This window comes from Molossus molossus, unplaced genomic scaffold (genome assembly GCF_014108415.1).
Source record: "Molossus molossus isolate mMolMol1 unplaced genomic scaffold, mMolMol1.p scaffold_m16_p_8, whole genome shotgun sequence".
Lineage (NCBI taxonomy): Eukaryota > Metazoa > Chordata > Mammalia > Chiroptera > Molossidae > Molossus > Molossus molossus.
In genome coordinates, this window is record NW_023425402.1 from 48,607,268 (window position 1) to 48,619,675 (window position 12,408).

The 12,408-nt window shown below is 44.2% G+C and overlaps 1 protein-coding gene across 1 annotated transcript in view; it reads left to right on the top strand.

Moving 5' to 3' along the window:
* Nucleotides 1-12,408, top strand: part of PDSS2 (decaprenyl diphosphate synthase subunit 2) — a 261,210-nt gene that overhangs the window by 232,936 nt on the left and 15,866 nt on the right. The window contains exon 7 of the mRNA XM_036249222.1: nt 4,831-4,863. Coding sequence (XP_036105115.1) covers nt 4,831-4,863 — 33 coding nt within the window. The remainder of the gene's footprint in view (nt 1-4,830; nt 4,864-12,408) is intronic.

Sequence of the window (12,408 nt, forward strand, 5' to 3'; positions counted from 1 at the left end):
GTTCAAACTCTTCTTAGTTCACTGAGAATCCTAAATCCCCCCAAAGTCTTCAAAGAGCAGATTGAAAACCCTAAATTCTCGCCCTGGCCGGTTTGGCTCAGCGGTTGGAGCGTCGGCCTGCGGTACAGAGAGGCCTGGGTTCGGTTCCCGCTAAGGGCACATACCTCGGTTGCAGTTTGACCCCGGCCCTGGTTGTGCTCTTGTCCCCTGCAACCCAGGTATGTGCTCTTGACCAGGAATCAAACTTTTAATTAAAAGTCTCCTGCATGCCCCCCACTGGGGATCGGGCCCACAACCTGGGCATGTGCCCTGTCTGGGAATTGAACCAGCAGCCTCTTGGTGCATGGGTTGACGCTCAACCACTGAGCCACACCGGCTGGGTGTAAAAATATTTTTAATTAAAAGTTTACTTCAGCCCTGGCCAGTTTGGCTCAGCGGTTAGAGCATCGGCCTGCGGTCTGGAGAGACCCGGGTTCGGTTTCCGCTAAGGGCACGTACTTCGGTTGCAGTTTGTCCCCGGCCCTGGTTGGTCGTGCGGGTGGCAGCCACTCGATGTGTCCCTTTCACGTCGATGTTTCTCTCTCTCTCTCTCCCTCCCACTCTATCTGTACAAAAAATGGAAAAATGTCCTCGGGTGAGGATAAAAAAAAAAAAAAAAGTTTACTTCAGCCCTGGCCGGTTTGGCTCAGCGGTTAGAGCATCGGCCGGGGGTCCGGAGAGACCTGGGTTTGGTTCCCGCTAAGGGCACATACCTTGGTTGCAGTTTGTTCCCGGCCCTGGTTGGTCATGCGGGTGGCAGCCAATCGATGTGTCCCTTTCACATCAGTGTTTCTCTCTCTCTCTCTTCCTCTCTCTCCCTCCCACTCTATCTGAACAGAAACTGGAAAAATGTCCTTGGGTGAGGATTAAAAAAAAAAAAAGTTTACCTATATGGGACATCTTCACCTCCACTTTTTCTTCCTATCCTCATTCCTGGTGGGGGTAAGGAGTGGATGTGAGTGTCTTTTGACATAATACAACATAATAAAAATCATGCCAAGGGAAGTAAAAAACAAAAAAACTGACCCCACAGATTACTTACTGAGTATACAGGAGAAAATATGTCATTCCAGTAGAACAATCTGATAGTCGTCACTTTAACCCAGTGATGAAATTTATAGCATTACTAAGAGTGGGACAGCATGACATTTTGTGCCTTCTGAATTGATTCAATGTGAAGTACATAATGTTCCCCATAAAGTGTTCTTGCCAATAATGTTTAACCTAAACCTAAGCAAGCTTCCTCAGACCCGGCTTTCAGAGTGCAAGCAAAATAGGGACAAGTTGGCCCTAGCATGTTTGGCTCAGTGGTTTGAGCATCGACCCGTGGACCGAAGAGTTGCAAGTTTGATTCTGGACAAGGCCACATACCTTTGTTGCGGTTCGGTCCCCAGCCCTGGTCAGGGTTATGCGGGAGGCGGCCAGTCAATGTGTGTCTGTCTGTCTCTCTCTCTCTCCTCCTTTCTCCTTCCCACTGTGTATATGAAAATAGATGGAAAAATGTCCTTGGGTGAGGATTTGGGAAAAAGAAATAAAAATAGGGACAAGTAAAATGACACAATAAAAAAGTAATATGACAAATACCCAAAAAGAGACATTTTATAAGACAGTGATTTTTATGAAAAAAGTAATGTTTTATATTTTTTCATGAAAAATGAGGAGGAACTAGTCTAGATTTAATGGAGAAATGAAAAACAAATGCATGCAACAAAAAATAAACTAAGGTACCTTGGAATAAATTTAACCAAGGAGGTAAAAGACCTGTACTCGGAAAACTATAGGATATTGAAGAAAGAAAATGAGAATGATACAAATAAGTGAAGCATATAGCGTGCTCATGGATTGAAAGAATTAACATCATTAAAATGTCTGTACTACCCAAAGCAATCAACAGAATCAATACAATCCCTATAAAAATACCAATGGCATTTTTCACAGATCTAGACCAAATATTCCAAAAATGTATATAGAACCAAAAAAGAACCTGAATAGCCTCAGCAATCTTGAGAAAGAAGAACAAAGTTGGTGCAATCACAATACCTGATATCAAACTATACTACAAGTCCATAGTAATCAAAACAGCCTGAAACTGGCATAAGAACAGGTATATAGATCAATGGAACAGAACAGAGAGCCCAGAAATCAACCCACATCTTTATGGTCAATTAATTTTTGACAAAGGAGGCAAGAACATACAATAGAGTAAAGACAGTCTTTCCAAAAATGGTACTGGGAAAATTGGACAGACACATGCAAAAAAAAAGCTAGACCACCAACTTACACCATATACAAGAATAAACTCAAAATGGATTAAAGACTTAAATATAAGTCACAAAACCATAAAACCCCTAGAAGAAAACATAGGCAGTAAAATCTCAGACATCTCTCATAGCATTATTTTTGCTGATTTATCTCCTAGTACAAGGGAAACAAAAGAAAAAATAAACAAGTGGGACTACATCAAACTAAAACGCTTCTGCACAGCAAAAGAAACCATCAATAAAATGTAAAGGGACCCCACTATATGAGAGAACATATTTGCCAATGATTCATCTGATAAGGGATTAATTTCCAAAATATAAAAAAACTTATATAGTTTAACATCAGGAAGAAAAACAGTCCAATTAAAAAGTGGGCAAAGGACATGAATAGACACTTCTCCAATGAGGACATACGGATGGCCAACAGACACATGAAAAAAAAATTGTCAACATCACTAATCATCACAGAGAGGCAAATTAAAACCACATTGAGATATCACCTCACACCTGCCAGAATGGCTAGTATCAATAAATCAAAACACAGCAAGTGCTGGCGAGGATGTGGAGAAAAGGAGACTCTAGTACAACGCTGGTGAAATGCAGACTGGTGCAGCCACTGTGGAAAACTGTATACAGCTTCCTCAAAAAGTTAAAAATGGAACTGCCTTTTGACCCAGTGATCCCACTTTTGGGAATATATCCTAAGAACACTGAAACACCAATTAGAAAGAGTATCTGTACCCCTGTGTTCATAGTAGCATTAGTTACAATAGCCAAGATCTGGAAACAGCCCAAGTGCCCATCAGTAGATGGATGGATAAAAAAGCTGTGGTGCATTTACACAGTGGAATACTACACAACTGTAAAAAAGAAGAATCTCTTACCTTTTGCAACAGTATGGATGGACTTGGAGACTATTGTGCTAAGTGAAATAAGCCAGTCAAAGAAAGACAAGTACCATACGATCTCACTTATATGTGGAATTTAACGAACAAAATAAACTGACAAACAAAACAGAACCAGAGGCATGGATACATGGATCAGACTGACAGCCGCCAGAGGGGAGGGGATGGGGGGACTGGATGAAGGAAGGTGAAGAGATTAGCTAAAGAACATGTGTGCGTAGCCTATAGACGCAGGACAACAGCGAGTTGATGGCCAGAGGGAAGGGGGGTGGGAGCTGGGTGGAGGTGGTCAAAGGGGTAGAAAATAGGGACATCTGTAATAGTGTCAACAACAAAAATGAAGTTTAGTAAAATAAACAAATGTGAAGTAGGCAGCCTATTGATGCTTTTCTCTCATATCAAGTTTCTATCTCTTTCTCTCTCTCAAAAAAAATCAATGAAAACATATTTTTTAAAAAAAGTTTTACCCAGCTGGTGTGGCTCAGTGGACTGAGCATCGGCCCATGAACGAGAGGTCCCGGTTCAATTCCCAGTCAGGGCACATGCCCGGGTTGTGGGCTTGATCCCCAGAAGGGGGCATGCAGGAGGCAGCCAATCAACGTTTCTCTCTCTTCCTCTCTCTGTAAAAAAAATTAATAAAAACATTTTAAAAAATAAAAAAGAAACAAATGCCATGTGTGAACCTTGATTAATTCTGGTTTGGGTAGGAAAAAAAGCTATAAAAGATATTCTAGAAACAATTGGAGAAATTTGAATATGCATTTTATGTTAGATGACACGGCATTATTGTTCATTTTTTTACTTTGATAGTAGTCACGTGGTTGTGTATGAGATCTATGCTTACAAGATGTGTGCTAAAGCACGGAAGGGTTAAGGGTCATGACGTTACTGTCAAATCTAGATAGAGCACATGATGTGCTCAATGTGCTCTTCTTTGAACTTTTCAATATGTTTGAATGTTTTATATATAGACTATATACTCAAATATATACATATATACTATATATCTCTATAGTTCATTGTGGAGATATGTAGAGATATATAGAAAGGAGGGCCCTGGCCAGTTTGGCTCAGCGGTTGGAGTGTCGGCCTGCGTAACAGAGAGACCCGGGTTCGGTTCCCGCTAAGGGCACGTACCTCGGTTGCAGTTTGTCCCCGGCCCTGGTTGGTTGTGCGGGTGGCAGCCACTCGATGTGTCCCTTCACATCGATGTTTCTCTCTCTCTCTCTTCCTCTCTCTCCCTCCCACTCTATCTGAACAAAAAGTGGAAAAATGTCCTCGGGTGAGGATAAATAAATAAATAAATAAATAGGAGGGAGCTGACTTTTATTCTTTGAGAAGAAAAGTTATGGAAGCACTGCCTGGCTGGTGTGGCTCAGTGGTTGAGCACTGACCCATGCACCAAGAGGTCGCCAGTTTGATTCCCAGTCAGGACACATGCCAGGTTGAGGGCCTGATCCTCAGTGGTGGGCATGCAGGAGGCAACCAATCGATGTTCTCTCTCATTGATGTTTCTATCGCTCTCTAAAATCAATAAAGAAAAAAATTTTAATAAAAAAAAGTTATGGAAGCACTAAATAATTTTTAAAGAACTAATGAATTAAATTTTCCCTTTTCTATTTTAGGCTCAAGAAAAAGGAAGATTAGACTATGCTAAGGTAGGTAGATTGTATTTATACTACACAGTTTTATATATTTTAGTTTGGTGTTTGGTTTTTGTTTATATTTGAAAGGTAAAGGAATAATCACCTTCAAAGCTGAGGGATATTTCCTGTAAAGCATCAGGCAGTAGCAGGTAAAATAAGATTGATTCAACAGTAAGTTTATTGAGTGCCTGCTTCATTCCAGACACCATGCTCAGTCTTGGGAGCACAACAGTGAGCCAGATTCAGTCTTTTGTTCAAGACGTTTATGATCTAGTTGGGGAGACAGATAACTAATAAAAAACTAAATGGATACATAATATAATGTCAGGTGAGAGTAGTGCTGTGAAGAAAAAAACAAACAGGGTAAGTAAGGTCCAGAAGCGTTGCTGGAAAGATGCCTGCGGCCGGTGGTTGGCAGAGAGTGGTTAGTGCCACAGATCATTCGACACACAGCCTCGGTTAAAACTTGCTTGGGGTGTTCAGATTTCAGTTTACCAGGGACGCCTAGGAACACGCTTGGGTCACATTCGTTTCCCCCTCGAGGACAAATGGCACATTTTAGCAGGTGTGTGGGATGCCTAGCTAAAGGAACATGGTAAGCATCTGGTTTGTGCAACAGCAGTAATAGAGCCAGGGTGTGAGCACACCTGCACTCCAAGACAGGGAGGAAAAACTACGATCTGTAAGGGTTCTGCTTGCAGGGGGCGCTGAATCCCACAGCGCTCTCAGGGCTGACCCGGACCCTGGCCCTCCTGGCCGCCCCGAGGCACGCACGGGGGCCCACGCCTGTACTCTGTTCCTTTCCTTGCCTGAAATGCAGTCCCTCCTTTTCTGTTTCACAAATTTTGCCTCCTTCAAGAAAAATGAGATAATAGGAGCATTGTATCTGTGACTTTGGACTTCCATATCTGTCACTTTGTCTCAGATGTCTACTTGAGTCTTATCATATACCCAAATGTGGGTTGTGGACATATCCTCGTGGGTCTCCCACAGGCAAGAGCTCAGTGCGTCTTAAACAGAACTCAGCATCTTCCCAGACATCTCTGGTCTCTTTACTTTTTTTTTTTTTTTTATCCTCACCCGAGGATATTTTTCCATTTTTTGTACAGATAGAGTGGGAGGGAGAGAGAGGAAGGGAGAGAGAGAGAGAAACATCGACGTGAAGGGACACATCGAGTGGCTGCCACCCGCACGACCAACCAGGGCCGGGGACAAACTGCAACCGAAGTACATGCCCTTAGCGGGAACCGAACCCGGGTCTCTCCGGACCACAGGTGGACGCTTTAACCGCGGAGCCAAACTGGCCAGGGCCTCTTTACTTTTTTAATAGACTATTTTTTAGAGCAGCTTTAGGTTCACAGCAAAATTGAGCTAGAAGTATAGAGTTCCCACCCAACCACACACACGCACAGCCTCACCCACTATCAGTATTCTGCAGCAGAGGGGTATGTCTGTTACAGTCCATGCACTTACATGGACACAGCATTGTCACCCAAAGTCCACCGTGTGCATTAGGGTCCACTTTTAGCGTTGCATCTCTGGTCTCCTGCTGTTGACACTGGCATCCCACCAGTCAGCCTAGAGTGCTCTTTCTCCCTTCCTCCTGTCATGCCAGTTCTATGTCCTACATTTTCTTGACTCCAACCCCCGCTCTGATCTTCCTTCCATTGCTCAGTGTAAGGCTCTTCATCTGAACCACTGGAAAACCTACCGACGGGTCTCCCTGCTTCTCCGTGTCCTTGCAAATCTGTTACCACTCACAATGTCTAAACCACAAATCTCACAGTTTCACACTCCAGCTTAAAACCCTTCATTAGCTCCATGTTGTCGGTAAAGCAGTTTCAGAGCTTGCTAGACTGGGGCTGTGTGATCTCACTCCCAGAGGGACGCTCCCGCTTCTCCTCTACCCTCTGCAGCACCAAATTACACAAAACACGCTGCTTCTGTTCTTTATGCCTTGACTCACACTGAACCCTCTGCTTGGAATGCTTTTTCCCATTTATTTATTTATTTATTTATTTATTTATTTATTTATTTATTTTTATTGATTTTAGAGAGCAAGGAAGGGAGTGGGAGAGAGAGATAGAAACATGGATGAGAGAGAACATCTATTGGCTGCCTCCTACATGCCTTGCACTGAGGATTTGGCCCACAACCTGGGCATGTGCCCTGACCAGGGATCGAACTGGCGACCTCTTGGTGCATGGGTTGATGCTCAAGTACTAAGCCACACCGGCTGGGTGCTTTTCCCCCTTTATCTGGCTCCTCCTGCTCCTCCAGTAAGGCTTAGTTTAGGATCATGTCCTGTAGGAAGTCCTCCCTGGTTCCCAGCCTGGACGAGGTGCATTCCTCCAGTCTTCAGTACATTGTGGATCTCTCAGTCACTGGCTTACTCTGATATCATGAGCCGTTTGTGAGACAGATCATAGACTGTGAGCTCTTTGAGGGCAGGGACAGTGTCTTATTTGTCTTTGTACACTTGGTACCTAACAGTGCCTGGCACTTGTCAAATGGTGTGTGAATGAGTGAGTGAGTGAGGCCGTGAGTAAGAAAATAGAAGACACATGAAGTTAGCTGCAGGAGGAAATCTGGCACAGTCGTCCCTCGTTTATCGTGGTTAATTTGGTCCAGACTCTAGCGGTTGCACCTGGCATTGAAGGATTCCTGGGGTGCTCGAATACATAGGCCCACAGTCCATACGTACAGTAATTTTAATTTTAGTTGTAATACAGGGCTGTATAATTGACTCACAACCAAGCACGCGCTGTATTGTTTTCACTGTCTTGATCAACTTTTTAATCAATATATTTGAAAAAACTGCGATAGAGTGAAGCTGCGAAAGTCAAAGCGCGAAGTGGCAGGGACGACTGTCGGGTTTGTATCTCAATCAGAGAGGAAAGGAAAGCTTGGACACATGTTGCAGGAATCAGCCAGATTGGACGGCTGCTGAGGAAGGCTGTGATAAACTAGTGTGGAGATAAAGGCTGGGATTTCACTGTGATAGTAAGAGAAAGCTAATTTATGAAGGAAAAGACATCACAATTTGGCAGTCGAGTAACTGTTGATCATTGACTCTTGTTTATGACTCAGAGAATTCCTTTAGGGTTTCTTTTGGCAGAAGCACATGACAATGAAAAAGTTTTGAAGAAAAGAAAAAAATATGGTGCCCAGATCAACCAACCAACTCCCTGCAAAATCTGATATCAGTCACTTGACCTCCTTAGTCTTCTCTCAGTTTCTTTAGTATAAAACGAGCAATTTAGAGCCGTGCTGCTTTACCCCTTAGGCCCATTCCAAATCTGAGAGGAGACATTGGGTGGGGGCGGGGCATTCTTATCTTGTGTGCTTCTGAGGTCCAGATGCCTTCCTTCATCCCCCTCGTCCCCCGACACTGTGTGTGACATTGGTGCGTGTGCGGCAGGTGCGGGCGCTGGCTGCCACCGCGACCAGGCTGGCACAGGCCTGGCCGGCACTCTCCTGCACTCGGACCCTAGCTGGAGGAGCCACTCCCCACTGCCCTTTTGTTTTTCTTCTTAACATTTATCATTTTTATTCCGTTGTGTGTGTTTTTCTTCTTCTACTAGATTGTCAGAGCCCTGAAGGCACGGGGACTCTCTGCTCCTGGCCGCATCCCCTGCACCCAGCACAGGCTCACGTGTAGGAGGGCCTGGTGTGCGTGTGGATGAGTGTGGCATCCGTGTTATGCTAGGAGAAGTGCAGGACACCATGAGAACTCTGGACTCAAGAACTGTAGGCTCAAATTGGCCTTTTAAAGAGTATATTGACTATATAACACAGTCCATTCCATGTCCAGGAGCCCTACGTTGACCTTCCCAAGTGCCCAGTGACAATATTTCTCATGCAGTAAAACAGAAACCCACCACCCTGGCATAGGTGGCGATAGTCTGAAAGTTAAGGGCATAACTTTAGGTAATTAATCCAGGCCTGTAATCCTCACACAGACCTAAACCCAAGTCACATGGGGAAGAAAGACTGTATCCGTCTCTGCTGAGTATGGAGGAGGCGTAGGTGCAGCTGCGTATCCTCTTACGTGGTGTACACATCACGACCTAAAGTCGACTCATCTCTTATTTTGTGTGGTCACGGCACTCATACTGACCACTGCAAGCACCACATTTGAAATTCAGTGGCCATTTCTAGAGACCGTCATGAAATTTATTTGTGGCTGGAAATTTCTTTATGGCCAAGTTGTGAGTCTGTATTCAAAAGCAAGATTTTATCTGAAAAAATAGGTTTCAAGGACCATACGAGATCGTTATGGCCGTGTGCTTTGTGGCTGTAGGATGCCACCTCTGAGATTTTGTTATTCTCAGAAGGACGAGGCCGTGGGGGGAGGGCAGGAGAGGGACTGTTTCAAAAGCAGTCCTAGCAGGACCTGGAGGATGTCTGTCACATTCAGCACAACAGTGAGCTGTATTCACACACGCAGATAAGAAACTGAATTACTTCTCCATTGAGTCCTGTTGCAGTCGAGCCTGGATATGAATGTCTTACACGGCCTGCAGTGCCTTTCATCTGAAGATATCAAAGCACTTGACAGCTGTTAATTCATTAGGTCTCTCCCGCCTCTGTAAGGTGGAACAGGCGCATAGGAGTGCTCTGCCCACGCCTGAAACTTGTCCAACCAGGGGCTGCGCAGGGAAGGTCGCTGCTTAACTGGAAGGCGATTCTGCCCAGTAGCTTTCAAAATGGAAACACAGGAAACAGCTTACCTACCAAGTTAAAACTGCAGGATGAGTTCCATTAGAATGTAGTTACCAGAAATGCATTGTGACCAAGGAGCAGGTGCTCACAGTTTCGCTCACATGCACAATGCCATGGGGATCTTAATTACCGCGATTGGTCTGCAGCCCAGGTGTGTATGTCTCAGACTGTGCCATGCTCCGGGGGCTTCTGGCCACCAGGGTAAGCACGGGTGATTCCGTTCCGTGCTAGAGGGAAGAGTGCCACCTATCGAACTGTAGGAATGTGTGGCCATGTGTTGGGACTGGTGGAGAAGCTTCTCGGACCAGTCACACTCGGTTTGCTATGGTAACTAATATATATGTCTGAAAGCGAATATGTTGACTGCTTTTGCTTAGCGTCTGTGTATTTTCCCCAGCTGGAGCCGAGCGTATGCCTGCGGTTGAGCCATGGCTTCGTGAAGTAGGCATGCTGCTAAAAGACAGGCAGATGGTATTTCTACCACTTCAGGCAAAACATGGCACCTATGGTTCGGCTTTCTACAATTTTAATTTTTTAACACATTCAGAATGGCTTGCTTAAATATCTCCATCACAGAAATGCAGGCTTTTTCCTGATTTCTTTTTTATGATTGCTTCATATACACAGATACATATAAATATCAGTTGGTCAGAACCAAACCCTGTCAGCACTGAGCCAGCCTCCTACTATTCTTTCACAAGTGCCTGGGATGGAGCTTTAAATGGGCTTTGACATTCATGCTAATTTTGACATGCAGACTCTAAATGTACAAAAGTTTTTTTTATATTCATCTCCAGTCATTGCTGTGCAGTTCATACCATTTCCCCCATGACTCAGTGCAGCTGAGGTGTTCTTTCTAATGTCTTCTCACTCTGCCTTCACTCTAAGCACAGAGAATTGCTCAAGATAAGCATTTGGTAAAGAAAGATCTTGCAGGTGTTAATTCATCAGGCATCCAGTCCTCAGTCAAATGTAAGAGATCGTTTTAAAGGAGTAGCTTTTTGACTTGCTCTCTCCTGGCATGTGTTCAGGGTCCCAAAGCAGCACACTCTCGGGGCTCGGTCCTCCGGCAGGCGTCTGGAGCGGCTGCTGCCCTCCTCCCTCCCTGCCCTCAGAAGGCCTTGCACATTTTGTTTTGTTATAAAACTTATTTGCATAGGATACACATTAAAATTCTCTTCCAGCCTCTAACAGTGCAGCCCGCAGACATTTGCATTTGCATGATCACATATCATCGCTTCCCTTGAAGAAGAAAAGAGCCTTTCTCTCAGGTCACGGTTCTTTCCAAGGCTTGCCCTTTTAGCTGGTTCTTCTCTTCTGTTACACATAGATTGTGTCAAACATTTCGCTGCATGTTGAGTCCAAAATTCCTTTTCTGAACCTTGACTATAGAAAATTTTCTATAAATATTACTGTCTTGTCTTTACTGACAAAGCCAGGCTCTTTTTTCTTTTTTTGGCAGACAATTTTTGCCTGCTCATTCTATCCCGAACCCTAGTTAAATTGGCTATGAGGATTTTTCACATTGGCATGTTTAAAGACCAGATGTTGCTGTGTTTTCTCTTCCCTGTACCCCTTTCTTGGGCAGATGCTACTTCTCCTACCCTGGGACTTTACATTAGCTCATTTGGTAGAATATCCCAAACAGCATCTCGGGGGGCATGGAATCTCTCCTTTCCTCTAACCTCTGGAAGTTGTCTCAACATTTAGGATTTCTGTTTTAGTGATAATTATGAAGACTAAGTAGAAGCATTGACATTTCCTGCTCCCATCTTTTTCCATAAAGGACTTGTGGTCCAATTAGATCAGATGTTTATAATACAGGGTGGGGCAGAAGTAGGTGCACAGGAAACACAGAGCTTATTCTGTTTCATTACTTATTAATTATTGTATTGGTTTCCATGCAAACAACTGTACACACACTTTTGCTCTACCCTATAGAATTGAAAAAGAAATCATCCAAACAAATACCACTGTGACATGGATGCAACTATGTAAAATGTTATATGCTTGGTAAAGACTAGAAGACAACATGTACAAATGTAAATGAAGGCATTAAGGTGACAACATTTAAGCATGTTTAAAATAAGAAATGCATTGTATTTTTAAAGGATTTTTTAAGGTTTTCAAAGTGTACTCTGATTTGAATTGGAATTTTTTTTAGATTATGACCTGGGCTACTGAGAATTGAAAAAATGTGTTTTCAGTGATATAATCAGAATTTATGTTTAGGTTCTTAAAGAATTGCTTGCTTCTATGGCAGTAGGCAGAAAAGTGAAGTTGGAAAATGTAAGTTTTTTGACACCGTGAAGTGTGCTAGGCCTCAGGAGCAGCTGAGGTGCTGGAGGTGCTGGAGGTGCTGGAGGTGCTGGAGGCCGTGGAGGGGGCTGAGAGCCCAGTGCCCTGGGCAGGTGCTGCCTTGTTTGACCAGAGCACAGTGCCCTTTGGGAAGAACCTGCCAGAGCTGCCACCTGGAAGCATAGAATCCCCACTCCTTGTTTCCTTAAAAACCAGATACAACCATGAGGTATCACCTCACACCTGTCAGAATGGTCACCATCAACAAATCATCAGCCCTGGCCGGTTTGGCTCAGCGGTTAGAGCGTCGGCCTGCGGTCCGGAGAGACCCGGGTTCGGTTCCCGCTAAGGGCACGTACTTCGGTTGCAGTTTGTCCCCGGCCCTGGTTGGTCGAGCGGGTGGCAGCCACTCGATGTGTCCCTTCACGTCGATGTTTCTCTCTCTCTCCCTTCCTCTCTCTCCCTCCCGCTCTATCTGTACAAAAAATGGAAAAAAATATCCTCGGGTGAGGATAAAAAAAAAAATCATCAAAC